The sequence below is a fragment of the Camarhynchus parvulus genome, chromosome 19 (genome assembly GCF_901933205.1).
Source record: "Camarhynchus parvulus chromosome 19, STF_HiC, whole genome shotgun sequence".
Taxonomy (NCBI): Eukaryota; Metazoa; Chordata; class Aves; order Passeriformes; family Thraupidae; genus Camarhynchus; species Camarhynchus parvulus.
Window position 1 is genome coordinate 9,475,095 of NC_044589.1, and position 19,959 is coordinate 9,495,053.

The 19,959-nt window shown below is 53.7% G+C and overlaps 1 protein-coding gene across 2 annotated transcripts; it reads left to right on the plus strand.

Annotated features, from left to right (window-relative positions):
• Positions 1-136: 136 nt before the first annotated feature.
• Positions 137-19,377, plus strand: DHRS11 (dehydrogenase/reductase 11). Of its 2 annotated transcripts, none has more exons than XM_030962594.1 (7): positions 137-308; positions 8,783-8,992; positions 14,361-14,455; positions 14,899-15,028; positions 15,521-15,613; positions 16,190-16,255; positions 16,811-19,377. In XM_030962594.1, the coding sequence occupies exons 1-7, from the start codon at positions 177-179 to the stop codon at positions 16,850-16,852; spliced, it is 768 nt and encodes a 255-aa protein (XP_030818454.1). In that variant the 5' UTR covers positions 137-176; the 3' UTR covers positions 16,853-19,377. The 2 variants fall into 2 exon arrangements, with proteins under 2 accessions (XP_030818454.1, XP_030818455.1); XM_030962595.1 differs by having other exon boundaries at positions 165-308; positions 8,786-8,992.
• Positions 19,378-19,959: the final 582 nt, after the last annotated feature.

Consider the following 19,959-nt stretch of genomic DNA (forward strand, 5'->3'; position numbering starts at 1 on the left):
CCCGCTCCCACCTGGAGCGGAGCTGCTCCAACCCAGCGCACGGCGGGCGTGTCCCCATGGGCGTGCCGTGTCCCCGGGGGCCAGGGGCGTGTCCTGGGCGTGTCCTGGGCGGGGCCGGCGGGCGGGCGGTGCTTTGTGCGCGGCGGCGGCGGCTGTGGCGGGGCCGGGCCGGGGCCATGGAGCGCTGGTCCGGCCGCGTCGCGCTGGTCACCGGCGCCTCCGTGGGCATCGGCGCGGCCGTGGCGAGGGCGCTGGTGCAGCACGGCATGAAGGTGGTGGGATGTGCCCGCAGCGTCGACAAGATCGAGGTACCGGCGGTACCGGCGGCGGGGCGGGGGCCGCCTCCCCTCACGACGCCGCCTCTCCCCTCACGAGGCCGCTGCCGGCCCGGCCGGGCGCTGACACCGCCCGGGGGATGCCCGGCCCCGGCTGCTCCTGCCCACCGAGCCCCTGGAGCGGGGGGAAGGTGCCCGAGCGGGGTCGGTTTTGGGGTTTTGTTTTTTTTTTTTTTTTTTTGAGCCGCTTCTTATCGAGGTTAAAAATAGCATCTCTCTCCCCGGGAGCGGGATGGGGACTGCGGGCTGCTCGGGGATGGGGTTGCTCGGGAGGTTGAGCGTTCCTGGGAATTGGTGTTAAAATGTTAAAACAAGATTCGGTCCTGCTGGGAGCATCTCCGCAGCCCCCTCGGAAACCTGATGGCGCTGGGTTGGGGATAAAGATGCTCAAAAGAAGTGTTTTCTCGGGATCCCTGTTGTGCGTCGGTCAGCTGTGCCTCGCAGGGGCTTCGTTGACATTTAGGAAGTTTCCTCTGAGGGAGGAAATAAGTTTGAGTCATCTTAAATATCGCCGTCGTGGGTGTTAGGAGCTAAAGGAGACCTGTGCAATATCCAGGGTTGTGTTTCCCTAGCCAGGGTGATAAGGGCTGTGCACAGCTGACTGCGCTGGGAATAAATGGCCCAAAATTCATGGAAACCAAGGCTTGACATCGGTGGCATTGCTAAGCGGGGTTGATAAAGAAATGCTCGGGAAAAGCCAAACTTTCCCCCTTTTTCATTGCATATCACGGAGGCTCTGCTTGCAGAGAGGAGAGAGCAGCAACGTGACTTAGTGAACCGTCCTCTGGGGCTGCTGCTAATTTGGGATTTGCCAGCGTTTTGGTGCTGTGGTTTGCAGGGAAGGCTGAGCTCTCCAAAGCCTTTCCCACCTGCAGCTGTTGGATGTGCTTGGGGTGCCTGGCAAAGGATGCTGCAAAGGATGTTGTCGCTTCCCATTCCCCTCCAGAAAGTTATTTCCAATATTGCCGTTTCCAGCAGCGCCCTTATCTTGGATTTTGTTCTGGACTCTTTTCATTTGGGAAAGAAATCAATGCAACTTGTGTTTTCCTTCGGCGTTCACGTGAATTTCCTTCCTTTCCCAGCCTTTCCTGGCCAAAACGCAGCGTGGGTTTAAAAACGAGCAGTGCTGTGAGGCTTTGTGTTTTGATTTGAGTGTGCCCCAGGGCGATCACTCCTGTATTGATGATTGATTGATTGATTGATTGATTGGGTTTGCAGATGTGTGGGGCTGCTCCCCGGTGTCCTGTGCTGTGTCAGACACGTGTTCCCACAGCAGCTGATGTTTGTCCCCTCGCTGGGACCCGAGTGTGTCTGCAGGGCTGTCATTTGTTTTGCTGGGTGTCTGGACTGTGTTTTGCTCCGCTGCTATTCTGGGTTTATTTATTGTCGAGCATGTTTCCTTAACGAGGAAGAAAATCCCAGGAAGGGAAGGTGCTGGAGTGTGGGGGGATCCAGGGTCACTGTGGGAACAGCTGTCACCTCCTGGCTGCCAGGGATGCTGTGGGAACTTTGTGCCCAATCCTGCTTCAGAGCAGGGCTGTTCATGGAGCTGTCCTCCAGGAGATTCACCTTGAAACTTTTGCTTTTAAAAAAAGATTAAATAAAATAGGAAGATGTCCAGACTTGGAAGTGTTGAGCTGAGGATTTGATTTGGGGGAATTTGAGGGATGCTCTGAGGGCTGGAATGCAGTGATGGAGGGAGGAGGGAAGGGGAATGTGAAGGAGCTGAGGGTTTGGTGATGCCAGAGCATCACATCCATGGTTAACAGAATTATGGAATCCTGGGTGGTTTGGGTTGGAAGGGACCTTATAAACCATCCCATTGCAACCCCCATGGGCAGGGACACCCTCCACTATCCCAGGGGGCTCCAGGGAAGCTTGACATGGAAAGAGGGCAAACAGCAGGGTGTAAAACCTGGAATACAGAGCTCGCTCTGCAGCACAAAAACATCACATTTCATCAAAGTTCAGGAAGGTCACTGGTTTTAAGGTGAAATGCTGGAACCCTTGTGTAAGGTGGTTTTGTAACCTCCAGCTAACTGAAAGAGCAGGTTGTCTAGTGGGGATTTAGCTGGGGCAATAAATGCTATGTCAAGATTTCTTAATCTCTTGGAAAATCAGATAAGGGCTTGAGGCAAGATAACGAAGGATTTGCAAAGTTGCGTGTTTGGCATTAAACCCCTGTCACAACTCCAGTGGTCTTTATTTGCCTTTTGAAATCAAAACTGTTAATGGCTCACAAAAAAAGCCCCCAAAAAAATAAAAAATGCAAAACTGCAGGAGGATCTTTTTTTTTTTTTTCCCTTCCAGTGGCTCCCTGCTGCAGCCTCTTCGTGTGGGTCATCAAACAGGAGCTCAGACAGTCAGACATCGAGGAATAAAATATAATTAAACTGGCTGTATTTTCCTTGTGCATGCCAGGAGGTAATTCAGGTTGAAGGCTTGTTTTAAATGCAGAGCCTGGAGGTACTAACAGCTGTCAAGGACTTCTTGGCGTGTGCTCAGAGAGCCTTTGCTGCTCTCCAGACACCGCCACGCGTTCCAAGGCAGCAGCTCTCATCAAGCAGCCAAGTGTTTTTAGCAGCTTGGAAGAGCAGGTTTTTGGGGGGAAAATGCTCCTTGGGTGCAGAGATTCGCTGAGCTTTACAGCCACAGCCACTCAGGTGCTCCTCTGCTCCTCCTCGCGTTTTCCAGGAGTTTGTGTTTGGTGTCTGGCTCCTTGCAAGCAGCACAGGAAAGGGGAGAATTTGCACATGCATGGGACAAAATGTTCCTGCCCTCCCAGCTGGCAAAGCCCTCTCTGGTCTTTTATTCAGTGAGATATGTGAGTTTTGTTCTGCAGGGTTTTCCCCCAGGTTGGGAAGGTTTTCCTCGCTCAGAGGGGCTCTGCAGCTTTTCTCTTGCAGCACAGGGAGGCAGGAGACAGGGAGCTGTTTCCAAGGAGTTTGCAGTGATGCTGGTACTATGCTTTTTTATAATGAAAATTGATTTATTTTCCATTTCTAGAGAATGGCAGAAGTGCTGGCAGGTGCTCCCCCTCCATGCATGGTGTCAGAGCCCTGATCTGCAGCGTGGCTGGGGCTGTCACTGGAGGGAGATGCTCCAGGTGGGACACTCCCCCCTGCTCCAGCTCACTGGAAATCCTCCAGCAGCTTGGTTGCCTTGCTCTGCTGTGCCCAGGGACACCATGGATGCCGTGCTCCAAAAGAAATCCATTTTTCCCCCTGTCTTTGTTGGCGTGCCGAGAGCAGAGCCGTGCAGGAAGCAATAAATGTGACTTAAGATACAAGGTTTAACCAATTAATTCCGATGCATTTGTGACAGGTATTGATCAAAGGTAACATTTATAACCAGGGCCTGCTTTGTCAAGGTTAGATCTTGCTCACGGAACAGCCTTTGATAAGGTGAGCAATTGATTGCAGCTTGGAGCAGCCCAGGCTCTGAGGAGGCTGTTGGGAGGAGGAGGAGGAAGGAGCTGAGTCTTCCTCGTGGGATCTGAGCATCCAGTTTTGGGCTCTCTGGTCACTTCCAGGAGCCCTCAGGTGCTCCTAGGAGGGTAATTAACAGCTGATTGCTGAGTGTGGTGTTTAATTCCCTGCAGGCAGATCAGATGCTGGTTTAGAGTCACCTGGCTCCATTTTGGCATTTTGTCTGTCCCTGGTGGGTCTGTCCCTCTGCCCAGCAGCTGGGATGGGTTTCCTGGGCTGTTCCACAGGTTTCCCCCATCCTGAGGCAGGATAATCCCAAGGCATAGTGCCTGTGGAGTGTGAGTGACCTTCAGAGTCTCCTTGGCCCCTGGCAGGGATTGTTCTGTGCTTGGGGATGGTGGGCTCAAGGCCTCTGAAGGGCTTTTATTGCCACTTGTCCCTGACCAGATCCTGTCTGATAAACAGCAGAGATCCCATAATTGCTGGGAACAAATACTTCTCTGTCCTCATGGATTCCCTCAGCCTTGAAACTCAGGGGGTTTAAGCCAGGTTGGATTCCTCCTCTTTCCCCCCAAAATCTGCTTTAAGAATGTGACTTTGCAGCAACCCCCCCTTCTCTGCTGCCCTTCTGTTCTTGGGGTTTGCAATAGAGCAGCAATTCCACGCTCAGAGCCCCAAAAGAAAACAATAGCTGAGCCTTTCCTGGGATTTGGGAGCTGGGATGGGGGTGTGCTGTGTCAGGTGGCTGTGCCGTGCCTCAGTTTCCCCGTGTAAAACCTGGCAGCTGTCCTGGGAGGGTGGGAGGGCTGTGCAGGAGCAGAGCTGAACACAGAGGGGACTTTCTGGCTGGGTTTGGGATTAAGGAGAGTGCTCAGGGCAGTGAGATGTGGAAAGAGCTGTGAAAAAAATGCAGTGGAGTTTTTACCTCTCTCCCACGTCCTGGTGGGCAGTGCCGGGGAGATTTCCTGGCTGACAGCAATTCCTGGGGCAGCCCAGGTGGGTTTGTGGCACCCTGGCTCTGTGAAATGCTGGATTCCTGTCCCTGCCAGGCCCTGGGGCTCAGCCTGAGCTCAGCTGGGGTTAGGCTGGAGTGGCTGCAGATGTTGGGCAGCAGCTGCAGCTGTGAGTGCCTGTGGCACGGCTGATCCCACTGACAGTGATCCCAGTCCCATCAGTGATCCCAGCAGTGATCCCAGTCCCAGCTGTGATCCCAGTCCTGACAGTGATCCCAGTCCCAGCAGGCTTTGTGGGGCTGGGTTTAGGGCAGGCTGAGCTCTGTAAGGCTGGGTTTAGGGCAGGCTGAGCTCTGTGGGGCTGGGTTTAGGGCAGGCTGAGCTCTGTGAGGCTGGGTTTAGGGCAGGCTGAGCTCTGTGAGGCTGGGTTTGGGGCAGGCTGAGCTCTGTGGGGCTGGGTTTAGGGCAGGCAGGAAGGCTCAGAGGAAGGCAGGGATATTGCTCTAATGAGCTGTCACGGTGACAGCAGTGTCACCTCCTCCCCACGCCAGCCTGGAGCAAGGAGTGACAAACTCCAAAGTGCCTCGACGTGAGTGAGGCGGGGCTGGGTGAGTGCCTGAAGGTGGCCGGGACCTCTGGGGCCTTTGGCTGTGTGTGACAATGGAAATTGGACATTGAGTGAGCTATGGAAAACATCTCCTGGGATGATGGACTGCTGGGAAAGTGCAGGGAGCAGAGGAGGCTTGGGAAAGAGCAGCGTGGCTCTGGGAGCACAGCTCCCAGCTCTGGCTCAGCCAGACCCAGCTTAGCAGGAGCCTGGGAGGAAATGGGGAATGGTATTTATCCTTGGATCATATGGGCCAAAAGGTACCCAGAGCTCTGAGTGTGAGTCTCTCCATGTGACACAGCTCTGAATCTCTCTCATGGTCACACAGCACTGTGGAAATAAATAAATAAATAAATAAATAAACCTCACCCTGGTGCTTTATTCACTGTACAGCTCTATTATTCTGTTGTACTGTTATTAAATCTTAGTTAAAAGCAGCTTCAGACTTGCCAGTCAGTGGAATGAGAGGGTTTGTGTGCCCCCAGCTTTCTTTCACAGCTGTGGTGCTGTTTGTTACAGTTTTTCTCCTTCATTTCCTTCAGATAGCAAAAGTGATTGGGGTGATTTTGGTGCTTTTCCAGTTGGTTTCTTGGTGTGGTTCTCCAGCACTGGCCTTGTCTGTGTTGCTGTTCCATCACCTGGTCACACTCAAATTGTTCATGAAATCTGAAAAATCAGCTTTTTTCTCTTTTTTTCTTTCCTCCTCGTGCATGAGGTGTGCTCGAAGTGGAGTGAGCATCACTTGAGTGACTTAATGGATGCTCTGAAAAAAAAACTCCACGAGCTCTCGCTCAGAGCTGCTTTTCAAAAGTCTCTTGCAAACTTGCCTGCAGTTGATGTTTCTTTGAAGAGCCTGTGATGACTCTTTATCTGTAGATGGTTGGAGCACAATTCAGCCCTGCCTGGATGTCAGCAGTGTTCAGCACTTGCTTTTCAAAGAGAATTTGTTAGCACAAGTGCAGCCTGAGAGATGAAAGGATCTGTGTTGGAGGCAGCCAGACACCAGGCAGGGAAGGAAAGGTTTTGAGGGAGATTTGATTTCCCTGGTCACTTGTGGCAGAGAAGCTGAAAAGAGAAGTGGAAGTGCTTTCTCCTGGTGTAGCTGGAGCAGAGGAGGGGCAGCTCCAGCCAGAATGCTCAGCTTGGAGGGACCACAGTGGGGCGTCTGCTGCAGCCTCCCTGCTCCAGCAGGCTCATCCCAGAGCAAATCCCAGCCCTTGTTCCCTCTGCTCCTTCACCTGTCTGGACTGAGCAGGGAAAGGTGGAAGTGGCAGCTGGAGATGGACACAGAGCCCTGTGTCCCTCTGGGCTGTCAGTGAGCTTGTCTGTCCTTCCCTGTCCATATTGATGGGCCCCCTGTTCCCTCCACCCATCTCTCCTGGCACGCCTCCTGCTCTGGGAGATTCCTCCCAACCCCCTGTGCTCGTGTTTCTCATTTTTGGACATCTTTGGCGTTGCTTGATTCTCACTCTCGCACCAGTTCATGGTCCTTTTGCCCCTTTTCCCCTCCTGTATTTTGCAGGAACAAGGCCCCATCCCTGGAGCAGTTTAGAACCTTCCAGCAGCCCTCCCTGGTGCTGTGAATTTCCTAAATGCTGCTCTTGCAGGGATGCAGGGATTTCCCCTCCCCTCCACTGTTTTTTCAAGTGTGTGCTCCGATGGTGAAAAGGAATATATTCTCCCACTCCTATCAGCACATCACCAACGAGGTTCCCTGCATGGCAAGGTGCAGGCAGCCCCAGGAGGGCACAGAGGGGTGGGATTCAGTGCCAGGAGCAGCTTTGTTCAGGCAGGGCACACAGAGGTGGGATTCAGTGCCAGGGGCACTTTGTTCAGACAGGGCTGCTGTCAGCCAGCCCCAGCAGGGCTCTCTGGGGATGCTGCTGGCAGGGATCGATTCCAACTCAGCTCAGCACGTCCCTGCCCTCCCTGCCTGTGCTGTGAGAGCAATAATAATCATTCTTGTGTTCTGCAGGGCCTTCCCTGAGCTGGGAGCCAGGCAGGAGAGCAGCTCCTGCACCACAGCTCTGCCCTGGGCTGCTTCTGGCTTGTGGTCCATGAAAGCTGCTGGGGTCTGGGGAAGGTAAAGCAGCAAAGCTGCAACTCCCTGCTCAGGGCTTTGGTCCAGCTCTGTGAGCTCAGCTACTGGGAAAGGCTGAAAATCATTTACCAAACAGCCCCAGAGTGCTTCAAGTGAACGTGTTTGGGGTACAGGGAGGGCTGGGGAGGAGCTGCCTCCATGTGCCATCACTTCCAGGAGATTCCTGCACTGGCCCTCGCTCCTCCCTTTCTGAAAGGCTGGGAATGGCAGTGCCTGGAATGCAGGAGGAGCTGGGAGCAGTGGGAAGCTGCCCGTGGTGGCAGGGGCAGGGCTGTGCTGCACCCACTGAGATGTCACCATCAGTGACACCGCCACGGCCGCGTGTCCCGGGGATTTGGTGGGCATTTGTAGCCAGAATCCTTCTCCCCTCAGGAGCCAGACATCATGTGGCTCCTGCCTGGCGCTGGGAGCTGTCACTGTCACTGTCACTGCTGTGACACACTGGGGAGGAGATGCTGCTCCTCATTAGTGTCAGGGGTAAAGGGCACCCTCAGAGCTGTGCTGGCAGCAGCTCCTGGCCCTGCCTTGGCTGTGTGTCACCCAGCCTGACAAAAGCTGGGGGTATTTGGAGTCATCCTTGGCCATGGCTAACGAGGAATTGTCCTTTGCCAGTGTGGCAGACTGGCAGGCTGGTGCCAGGGCAGCACCGATTTGTATTTTTGATTTGTATTTTGCGTGTGCTGCTCACCTTGAGCAGGAGCAGCACAGCACTGAGCATGTCCTCAGCTCCAGAAGTGAGAGGCTGGAGCTCTCAGCTTCTCCTGGATATTGATATCTCCTTTTTCTTAATTAGCATCACACTGATTCTTCCCCAGTGCCTGCTTTGCAGGCTGTGTTAGCCCTGAGGTGTGGTTTTCTGGAAGTGGCTGGATGAGCTGCTCTGTGGAGAGAGGGGGCTGATGGCTCTTTCCATCCTTCCTGCTGGCTGTTTTTTCCCATCATGCTGGCTGTATTTCCCCTTCTCTGCTGCCTGTTTTCCCCTTCTCTGCTGCCTGTTTTCCCCTTCTCTGCTGGCTGTTTTCCCCTTTCCTGCTGCCTGTTTTCCCCTTTCCTGCTGGCTGTTTTTCCCCTTCCTGCTGGCTGGCTTTTTCCCTTCTGCTGGCTGTTTCCATCCTTCCTGCTGGCTATTTTCCCCCTCTCTGCTGGCTGTTTTTTCCCTTCCTTCTAGCTGTTTCCATCCTTCCTGCTGACTGATTTTTTTTCCCCATCCTGCTGGCTGTTTTCCCCCTTCCTGCTGGCTGTTTCCATCCTTCCTTCTGGCTGTTTCCCCCCTTCCTTCTGGCTGTTTTCCCCCGTCCTGCTGGCTGTTTCTCCCCTCCTGATGGCTGTTTTTTCCCCCCTTCCTCTGTCTCCCCTAGAAGCTGGCAGCTGAGTGCCAGAGTGCTGGCTACCCGGGCACGCTGATCCCCTACAAGTGTGACCTGTCCAACGAGGAGGAGATCCTGTCCATGTTCTCTGCCATCAAGACCCTTCACCAGGGGGTGGATGTCTGCATCAACAACGCTGGCCTGGCCCGGCCCGAGCCCCTGCTCTCGGGGAAGACAGAGGGCTGGAGGACCATGATCGATGTGAGTATTCCTGGGCCACTTTTCTGTCTCTCCTGGCCACCCTCTCCTCATTCCAGAGCTGAGGATTTGCTCCCCAGCCTGCTCTGACAAAGCCCAGTTGTGCTGCTTGGGGAGTGGAAGGGCATCCTGCCTTGCTGGGCCTTCACCTTGGAGGATGGAAACACAGCAGCGTTTTTCCTTCAGCCCTTCAGCTCACTGGCTTTCTGAAGGGTGAAGAGCCTCCCTTTTTTCCTTTTTTTTCCCCTTTTTTTTCCTTTTTTTTCCCTTTTATTTTCCTTTTTTTCCCCTTTTTTTTTCCTTTTTTTCTTTTTTCCTTTTTTCCTTGTTTTTCCTTGGTTTTCCTTGGTTTTTTCCTTTTCTTTTTCCCTTTTTTTTTTTTTTTTTTTTTTTTTTTTTTTTTTTTTTTTTTTCCTTTTTTTTCCCTTTTTTTTTCCTTTTTTTTTTTTTTTTTCCTTCAATAAAACAGGAAATCAAATGCCAGGCACTGGGGTTTGCAGCTAATCCTGTTAGTTGTGGCAGTGGTTTGTAGAAATGGGCAGATTCTTTTTGGCTTAAAAAGCTGTCATGCTTTTTGTCTTTATAGCTTCATTTTCTGCCCATAATCTGGTTAGGGCTGGATGTGAATGAGAGTGTTTCATGTGCTGAAATGGGAGTTGTGCACATGGCCCATCCCATTTACAACTTCTCCTGTCTTGAGCTGCTGCTGGGTATCTTCTGTGACTTCACCATTTTTTATCATTATGTGGGGACCCTTTTCTGCACACAGCAGTGGCAGCCACAGCTGTGGGACCTCAGGATGCTTTGGGTGTCCTTGCAGTGTCTCTGGCCAGTGAGGTGCTGAATTTTGGTGTGATTTCCCCTCCTGTGGCCAGTGAGGTGCTGAATTTTGGTGTGATTTCCCCTCCTGTGCCACCTTCCCTTGTGCACGGGAACGTTTTCCTCGCAGGAGCAGGAGTGGAACTCATGGCTGGCAGCAGCCCTTGTGGCACCTCCAGCAGCTCTGGGAGCCTGTCCTGGTGAAGGGGAGGAGATGTCTGAGAAGCTGTGTGAAGGCTCAGGGCCACAGCAGTGGAGTCAGCTGGGAGCTGTCAGCTCCCCTGGCTGTTCTGTGCTCTGTGTAAAAGAGAAGCACTCTGAGACTTCAGGCTCCTGCTGCCAGGCCAAGAGCTGCCATATCCTGCCTAATTAAGTTCTTGTTAGGATTTTGGCCTGCCTGCTGGCTGCTGTGGCTGCAGCCAAGGCCAGCTGAGCCCAGCTTTGTGTGCCCAGAGAGGCTTTTGTGGGCTCCCAGCCCGGGTCACTGCACAGCCACATCTCCCGGCCCTGTTGCTATGGAGGCTTTAAAGAAAGAAGTGGAGCTGAGCTGAGCTGCTGTCCAGCAGGGTACTGCCAGGCCCTGGGGGTCACCTGGACCTTGGAAATTCCCTGTGCTGGTCCCTGGGGCAGTGTGGTGTGTGGGTCCCTCAGGGATGCTGCATGTCCTTTGTTTTTATCAGTTGGGCAGGCCTGGGGGGACCTGTGGCTTTTCCAGCTCCCCCAATCCATATTCCCTTCCCTGGCTGCTCAGCTGGAAGTGCTCCCTTTATCTCACCTTCCACCACTTTTAGGGAGAAAGATTTTGGGGTGGTATTGTCCTGTATGGGACTCTCCACTGTTGGTGTTTGCTGTGGCTCAAAGTTTGGGGTCCCCCTGTTGTGGGGGCTGCTTTGGGGTGGGATGGTGGTGAGGACAGGCAGGGTGGTGACCCCACAAGGGCCGTGTCAGGAAAGCAGGCTGGGGGGATGTTTCATTCCCAGAAATGGGCTGTGGGCTCTCTCTGCTCTCACTGCCTGGCAGAGATGCTGCTGCAGCAGCCTGAGCCAGCCCAGCAGACATTTCCCTCTCCCCATCCTCCAGCAGCTGCTGGCTTGGCTCCTGATTTCTGTGCTCGTGGAACAACCCTGCAGCATAAAGGCAAAGCCCTGGGGATGCTCCAGAGCCCAGAGCTTCACCCAGCCTGGCCTGGGCAGCCTGACAGGGCTGGGCTTTGCTTTCCATGCTGCTGCTCAGGGCTGGGGACAGCTCAGTGGAGTTTTCCCTTTTGTCCTGTGCCCCTGGCAATGTCCCCATGGCAGTGTCCCCATGGCAGTGTCCCTGGCAGTGTCTCTCTGTCCAGGCGCCGTGGCAGGGCTGGGGGGCTCTGCAGGGCCATCCCCCCCTGCCAGGGCAGCCCAGCCCCAGAGCAGTCCTGGCCAGGCCCCTGTCCCTCACAGGGAAGGCTGCCAGCACCTTCCAGGGCCTTCTGGGCTTTGCAGGCAGCAGGGAGCTTCTTCCCCAGCTTCCCTGGAGAGCTGGGAAATGCTGTGGGAGAATTCCAGGGCACCTCTGGGCTGCAGGATGGGAAAAGTTTCCCAACAGCCATCAACCCATCGATTTAGGAGGCATTAGGGCCTTAAATTAAAGGCTTTTTTTCCCCCTCTTTTTGGTAAATTGATTTTTGCTTCCATGCATTTTTTATGAGCTTAGAGGCTCTGTGTCCTTCCAGATTCCACTCTCAGTATCCTCTTTGCTATCCATCTAACAGTCAAAACCACGTTATAATTTACTTCTTCCTCTCCTTTTCTGATGTTCTGGTCCTTTATTGTCTGGTATTTATTTCCAGGGTGGGAGTTGCTTCTCCCCAGGCAGTTTGGAAGGAGGGATGTGCTGGTTTACAGCAGCACACAGCCCTGCCAAGATCTGCTGTGGGTGCAGGAGGGATGGTGTCACCTCAGGCAGGTTCTGAGCCCATCCTCCCTTGGCTCCCAGCTTCCCCCATTTTCTCCCTGGTTTCTGAGGCTGGAGCAAAGTCCTGATGTGCAGGAGGAGCTGCTGTGCACACTCTGAGCCTCTGGGGCTGCAGCAGCTCCTTCACTTCTCACCCACTGACCTTTCCAGACAGGAATTCAAGGTGAACTTCCCATTTTCCCTGCTCAGGGCACATCCCCTGACTCCTCTAGACACAGAATGGGTTTGATTCTTGGCATTGTTCACTGACAAGCCAGGCTCTGTTCTTCTTGCTTTTCCCAACCATCTGTGCAGGGATATGCCTGCTGTAAGCTGTGCTTCCATGTGTGCTCTGGAGCTGGGGCACCCCTTTGGATGCCTTGGGAAAGGGAAACGCTGAGCACTTCTAGGAACAGGATCCTTTGTGTTCTCTGGGGCTGGATAATTGCTGGGAAATGTGGCACCGTGGTGGCTGTCACAGAGCTGCTGCTGAGCACTCAGGTGTGCTGGGCATCCTCTGAGCCTTTTCTCCTTAAAATAGGAACGAGGCAGAAAAATATGAAGTGTGAATGAAGTGTGTCTGTGGGTATTTGTAACAACAGCCTCGGGGTCACACAGACTTGCTCATTTCCCTCATAGGCTCCTCAGTGCCTGTTGCACCTTTTGAAATGGGATTTCACCCCCAAAACCAGTCTGTGCTGGTGGGAAAAGGCCATCCCAGCTCAGCTGCCTTCCAGGCAGTTGTTTTGTTGCACCGTGGGGTTTTATCACAGGGCTCTGGACTTTCCCATGTGCTGTTGATTGGGATCTGGCTCTGCAGGAGCTGTCAGAATGCTGTAACCTTGCCCAGGCTGCTCTGTGAGTCACTTTGGGGTGATGTTACCCTCTAGTGGCCTTTGGAGAGGGATCTGGGAGTGGCTGCTCGAAGAAGGAGGTGCCTGGTGGGCTGGGGGAGGCAGGATTTGTTTCTCATGGAGGGTTTTACACCCGCAGCTGCCCAGGTCCATATCCCAAAGCTCAGGGTCAGGCTGCAGGGTGACTCCTGCTTTTCCTGAGCACCCTGTGTGCAATCCCCAGCCTGCCCATGCCCTGCCTGCTCTGGGCTCCACCCCAGTGCTGAGGGGCCCTTGTGTCTCCTCTCTGCTCCTTTTCCTCCTGGCACAGCCCAGGTGGATTCCCAGGTTAAAGATTTATCTCTGCAGCCCCAGGTGTGATGGTGAGGAGCCAGCAGTGCCTCTGCCTGACCAAAGTGCACTGGGCTGGGGCTGGTGGCTCCACTGGAGCTGCCTGGGCACTCCCAGGGTCACATGAAAGCCCTGCTTATCTCTGTTTATCTCTAAGACAAGCCCCTCAGGGATGGCCTGTGGCAGTGAATGGGGAATAAAGACCAGACAAAAGCAGTGACAAAGATCTGACCCTGCTCCTCTTTGTGCTGCTCAGTAACTGCATCTCCCAGCTCCATCCCTTTCCAAACAGTGCCCCTCTCCTGCCTCTCCTTTTGTGCCAGCAAATCCCAGTTATTCTGCCCATTCTTGTTCTTTTTTTTCCCAGTGATGATCCTCAGCCCTCTCCCATCTCCATCCCTCACTGTCCACATTGTCTCATTTCTTGCTGCTCCACCTGCCTTCTGATTCATCAGAAAATCACTTCTTCCTGCAGATTGCAGTGTGTTCAGACCCTTCTGGGCTGCTCATTTAGCTGGCAGAGTGACACAGTGTTAGACAGGACCTGTCAGGGGATGGTCACATCCTTTCTGGAGGCCTTCAGCAAAACCCCTTCCAAATCTGAGCCCCCTGAGCAATTAGCACTGCTGCTGAGATTGCTGCTCATCACTGCTGCAGCACCTCTGGGCCCTTTGGATTCCAGCTGGGAGAATTTCCTCATCTTTATCTTCCCAGCAGCTTTGGCTCTGTGTTTATGGTCAGGACAGGCTGGAATGCTGTGCACTAATGCTTGTGGAGGTGACAGGACCGAGTTTAACCAAGCCAGGGCAGTGCTGGTGCAAAGAGCAGGAGCCTGGAACGCTCTGGGTCCTGCAGGGCTGGGGAAATTGCCAGTTTGGGCTGGGGCAATGTCAGCAGGCGGTGACAGTGACAGGGACAGGTCGGTGGCTCGCACAGCCCCAGGCTGAGTTGCCCACTCTGGGGGTCCCTGTGGCACAAGGTGAGCTTTGCTCCCTGTGCCTGGTGCCTCCTGTGAGCTGCTGGCGCTCTGACAGGCAGGAGCTGGGGATTTCCTCGTTAACGAGCTGACCTAATTACCTGCTGTGAGTGCCCTGCCAGCTGCCCAGAGCCCAGAGTGCTCAGTGATCCTCGGGCTCCTGCCTGCAGTGCTGCTGTGGGGAGGGCTTTGCTCTCCTTCCTTGGGCTTTACCCTCACCCCTGCCCCTAAAACAACCAATTCCGTTTATTTCTGCTCCCTCTGGGTGTCTGTGCACCCCCTGCCCCTGTGGCTGCAGCCCCCAGCTCAGCTGTGGGGTGTGAGGGTGAGCCATTCCCTCTTTGGGTTTTCCTGGGAATTGCCTGGCGACAGGGACTGGAGCTGATATCCCAGATTTTGGGCACACAAGGGGTGCCAGGCAGGGCTGCTGGCCTTCATTTCTTCCTCTTTTCTCCACCCTCAGGTCAATGTGATGGCCGTGAGCATCTGCACCCGGGAGGCCTATCAGTCCATGAAGGAGAGAAACATCGACGATGGGCACATAATTAACATTAACAGGTGAACAAAGGGGATTGTGGGGCCTTCCTGCTCCTCCCTGCAGCACAGAGAGGATTTAAGCACCGGGTGGGGTCAGCCTTGGGGGCTTTCTCCTCCTCCCTGCCTCAGGAAGGGTTTCAGCACTGGAGCTTCAAGCTTGCTGTGATGCTGGTGGGGATTCCTGAGGATTGTGGGGGTTGATGCTTCAATCTTTGCTGGTCTAAAGGGAGGAAAACCAAACCAAGGAGAAAATGATACCCCAAACCAGGGAGAAAAGGGAGATACCAACCCCTGCTGATGGGGCAGGGCTGACATTTGGTTTCTGGAGCTGCTCAGGGAGGTTTGGCTGTGTCAGAGGTGGTGCCTTCCCCCGCTGCAGCCCCGTGCCAGCCCCCAGTGGGTTCATTGTGGTGCCCTGGGGTCCCTCCCAGCTGCCAGCAGCGTCCCCTGTGCTCTGTCCCCAGCATGAACGGGCACAGCGTGGTGCCCCAGTCCGTGGTGCATTTCTACAGTGCCACCAAGTACGCGGTGACAGCGCTGACCGAGGGGCTGCGGCAGGAGCTGCGCGAGGCCAGGACGCACATCCGAGCCACGGTGAGTGCCAGGGCCCTGCCCTGCGGGGAGCAGCCCAGGGGGTGCAAAAATGGGGCTCAGCACCCTGGGGATGGTCAGGAAATCCTCTGGGGAACTGTCCCAGGCAGGATCAGGAGCTGCGCGAGGCCAGGACCCACATCCGAGGCTGCTCCTGCCCTCCTGCCAGCCATGGGCACGGCTCTGCCGTGTGGGGAGCAGCCAAGGGGGTGTAAAAATGGGGCTCAGCACACTGGGGATGGTCAGGAAATCCTGTAGGGAACTGTCCCAGGCAGGATGGGGCACAGAAAGTCTGGGAAGGGATTTTTGGGTCGCACAGAGTGGGAGCTTGCTTGTTGGAGGGGTCACATGAACAGTAAGGTTTGCTCGCTTCAACTGGTCCCTTAGAAATGAGTGGGAAAGAAGAATAACAGAAGAATGGTTTGGGGTTTTTTTTAACTCTTTTACTGAAGGGGAATTACAAATCCTATTAGGATGTGCTCTGCTTTTTTCCAGTGTATATCTCCAGGACTAGTGGAAACAGGATTTGCTTTTAAACTCCATGATAATGACCCCGAGAGAGCTGCTGCCACCTATGAGAGCATTCGGGTAGGACTTGGGGGAGTGGGAGCAGAGGGAAGTGGCTCTGGTTATAACTGAACATTTCTCCTGGCCAGTGGTTCCAGGGAGTGCCCAGTGCTCTCCAAGCTCAGCCCTCAAACCTCAGATTTTCCACTGGTATTTACACACTGTGTAGGTTTTCATTTGGGTTCAGTTTCCAGCTCCTTCTATTTTTCCTTTTATTTTGATGCTTCTGTAAATAAATGTCAGTCAGCTTTGCCATTCTGCAGGCTGAGACTTCTTCATTGCAGAGGAGATGGGACAAGCAGAGGTGCCAGCACAAGGAGAAGTGTTTTGCAGGTGGCAGGGGATTTCCTGTGGGAATTCCTGACAAGGATGGCAGGATCCCTGTGCCAGCAGTGAGATTATCCACAGCAGATTATCAGCACCAGACCCATCCTTTGTTACATTTCCAATGCACTGGGTATTTCCTGCTTGCTTGCATGTCCTGGCCATGCCCCAGTGACACTGTCAGACCTCATCAGGGATGGGCAGGAGAGGAGGGGTCTCCTGGGGAGCTCTGGGGGTGCCCTCTGACCCAGAACCCCTTTGCTGTCCTTGCAGTGTCTCAAGGCTGAAGACATGGCCAATGCTGTCATCTATGTCCTCAGTGCCCCTCCTCATGTCCAGGTAGGCTGGGGCTGGGGCTGGGGAGGGGCTCAGGGCGGCCCTGGCCTGGCTGATCTGCTGCTGGATCAGCTGGGAGCTTAGGGAGCCTGTGCTGGGGATTAGCAGGGATCACGTTTGTTTACACTTCCAGCTCTGGGATGGCACTGCTGGGGCTCTGGCACTGCTCAGGGTGTGGGATGGCACTGCTGGGGCTCTGGGATGGCACTGCTGGGGCTCTGGCATTGCTCAGGGTGTGGGATGGCACTGCTGGGGCTCTGCTGGCAATGCTCAGGGTGTGGGATGGCACTGCTGGGGCTCTGGGATGGCACTGCTGGGGCTCTGGCACTGCTCAGGGTGTGGGATGGCACTGCTGGGGCTCTGGGATGGCACTGCTGGGGCTCTGGCACTGCTCAGGGTGTGGGATTGCTCAGCTCATCAGGCTCAGCCGTGGTCACAGCCTGCTGCAACAGAGAACTGCCCAGTGCAGGGCTCCAGTGCAGGATTCCAGGATTCCAGTGCAGGATTCCAGGATTCCAGTGCAGAATTCCTGTTCCATGCCACACTGCTCTCTTGCAGATTGGGGATATACAGATGAGGCCCACGGAGCAGATCTCGTAGCAGGGCAGGAGGATGAGGAGCACCATGAGCAGCACTGTGCCCACTCCACCTGGAGCCCTCTGGCAGCCCAGGCTTCCCTCAGCTGGCTGGCAGCGTTTTAATCAAGTACCAAGGATCATGTCTGAAGAATTGTTTTTCTCTCCCTCTCTCTGAGCTGGTGCTGGTGCTGAGCCAGTTTGAAAAGAAAAAAAAGAGCCACAAACTCGTAGTGGGTCTCTTTCTCCCCCACTCCTTTCTGGAACTGCTTGAGAGTAAAAATGTATTTGAGAATAATGCAGGGAAGTGGTTTGTGGAAGACTGTTTGTCTCCAGGCTGGTTTATTCTTCATTTTGCTTTCTTTTCAAGGTTTGTTTGATCTTAGTTGCTGATGCTGTGTGTGGACCTAGGTGAAGTGGCACAAGATGTTTGCCAGCTTCAGTGTGCTTAGGGTTTGAGATTTTCAGTGGACATGATACATGAATCCATCTAATACTCTGAGTTTATTTTCATCAGGTTGATTACTGATGGTGGTGATGCATGTGATATTTTCCGTTTCTTTTGTACTCCACTGCCCTAACCCCAGTGTACAACCTTCCCCAGCCCTCCTTTCCCCTTCACATGGCTCATGCCTGCCAAGTTTGAGGAAGTATAAAAGTGTGTGCTTGATATTTCTCTTTTTTTCTAGGTAGGTAAATAGTTGGAGGAAAAGCACCTGTCCCTGTGCAGGTTAGGATGATAATCTAAGTGGCATAGTTACAGTAAGAGTGAGTTGTTTGGTATTTTTAATAAAAACTAAACGTGTGCTGTCTTGTGAGCACCTCTATCCTTGGTATCATCTCCCAGCACTCTCGATGTTCTGTGTGTGATATTTGCATGCATCGACACTTTTCTGGAAATGTGGATTGCTCTGGTGCTGTTGAAATGCTGGTGCTGAGGAGCTGGCAATGGTGGAAGTTTATTTTTATGTAGAGACACAAACTCAGAGAGAGAGAGAGAGAGATAGAGTGGAATGAGCCGTGCTGAAGGTGTCTGGAATGAGGAGAGATTTGCAGATTTGCAGGGGCATTTTGGCCACAGAAAGCAGCAGGGGAAGGGTCTGGCTGAGATCTCGTGCTGGTGCAGCCCCGGTGTTTGGCTCTGGGTTTACTCTGAGTTGAGGGAGAAGAGAATTGGCCCCAAAGCAGAGCTGGAGTTGTCTGGAGACTCTCTGCAGGGAGGTCTGTGTGTGCCCAGCTCTCCAGGGAGCTCCTGGGCACGTTGCCTTAAGATTGCAGACCCTGTCCGGCTCCTGCTGGGCTCCAGGAGGTCAGGGATGGTCAGAGCAGAGGACAGAGCTGGGAAATTGGGGTTGGATTGTGTGGCTTACACCAGGAGAGCCCTGGGAGTTCATCTGTGTCAGCCCTGCACAGGAGAGAGCAGAGCTGGGCCACCAAGACACGAGTTCAGCTCCCTGTACAGCCTTGGGCAAGTCACTTTACCTCTCTGCCTCAGTTTCCTCGTCTGGAAAATGGGGATAATAACACTCACCTACCTCACAGGGGTGTTGTGAGGACTCACAAGCTTTTGTAAAGCACTTTGACAGGCGCTGTGTAAGTGCTGAGTGTTGATATTGAAGTATTGTTATGAATTAAACCTTGTGATACCTAGAATTCCTTGTGCCAAAGGTGAGCAGCTGTAGGAGGATACAAGGAGAAAACTGGCAAAATGTTCCTTTCATGATGGCAAAAACAAAAGGCAATTTGCCCCTTTTTTTCCTCTTTATTAACACATGTTGTGTTCTGTTCATTCTGTCCATTCACCAGTTTTTACTGACAAGTGCACCTGGATTTGGCTTTTTTAATTTATTGTGAGTGAAATCCCTGCCCCCTTGCACTGCCCTGCTCCAGGATGCCAAGGTGCTGCCTGCGTGTGGATTCCCTGCAGGTGCCCTGGGCAGTGTGTGCCATCTTTAGGAGAAGGTGGTTGAGCTACTAAAGAGGCCAAGAAAAAAAGGAAAAAATAGAGAAATTAGGAACTTCTGAGCAGGGATGTGGGCAGCAGTGGTGAAACATGGAATTGTGGCAGCAACTGTGTGCAAAGTTCACAGATGTTGAAATGTGTGGCTGAGGAGGGCCTTTACATCTCCCTGTGCTGTACAAGGAGGATTTGGAGAGAATTGCTCAAGATGCAGAACCTTGACAAAGGGTTTGTCCAGGTAGTTGCTCCCTGCAAATACAACCTGGCGGCCCTGCAGCCCTGCAAGTTGTTTTTCTTTTCCCCCAAGAACATTTGTAAGTCTCTAAAGTCACCTCGAGGTGATGTGCAGTGTATTTTTCCATTTGAAGTGTGGTTTTAGGCGATCATCCCTGCTGCCTGTTAACCTCCCCCATAAGGAGGGCTCCTCGGGTGGCTTTGGTGGCACCTCCTGCCACCTCCCTGGGATGAGATGGGACCCCACTCCGAGGCAGTGACACCCCTCAAACGCCAGGATAAGTGACCTGTGTAATTTATCAGTAGGTTTCTATTGTGAACTGTAAAATAAAGAATAAAAAGAGAGGCACACTGTGGCTCGTCTGTGGTGGGTTTTGTTATTTTTGTGTTAAAACGGAACAAACTTTTTTGCTGTTCACACCCAAAGTTTTGTTTGGGGAACGACCCAAACAGAATCCTTTCCTTTGGGGTCTTTATGAGGAAAAACAGGGTTTCTTTCCAGAGCTGGGCATCATCCAGTTGTGTTGGGGGTGACCTGTGGGGATCTGGGGTAACTTGTGGGGTTTGGCTGGGGACAGTGCTGGGATGCTCCGTTCCTGGGCTGTTCCTGGTGCCCGGGGTCACTGCGGTTCCCCGCTCCTGGTGTCTGTCTGGGGTCAATGGGGCTCCCCTATCCCAGTACCTGGGGTCTGTTCAGGCATTCTGGGGTTCTCCATTCCCGGTACCCGGGGTCTGTCTGGGGCTCTGGGATGCTCCGTTCCCGTTCCCGGGGTCACTGGGTTTTCTCGTTCCCGTTCCCGGGGCTCCGGGATGCTCCGTTCCCTGGCTATTCCCGATATCCGGGGTCACTGGGGTTCCCCGTTCCCGGGGCTCCGGGATGCTCCGTTCCCTGGTGTTCCCCGTTCCCGGGGCTCGGGATCCCGTATTCCCGATATCCG

Bases quoted from the DNA above. Each gene is read 5' to 3' on its own strand.
- DHRS11 (XM_030962594.1), top strand. From the start codon at position 177: ATGGAGCGCTGGTCCGGCCGCGTCGCGCTGGTCACCGGCGCCTCCGTG. The intron at 309-8,782 runs GTACCGGCGGTA...TGTCTCCCCTAG, and splicing joins GCAGCGTCGACAAGATCGAG to AAGCTGGCAGCTGAGTGCCA. The intron at 16,256-16,810 runs GTAGGCTGGGGC...GCTCTCTTGCAG, and splicing joins GTGCCCCTCCTCATGTCCAG to ATTGGGGATATACAGATGAG.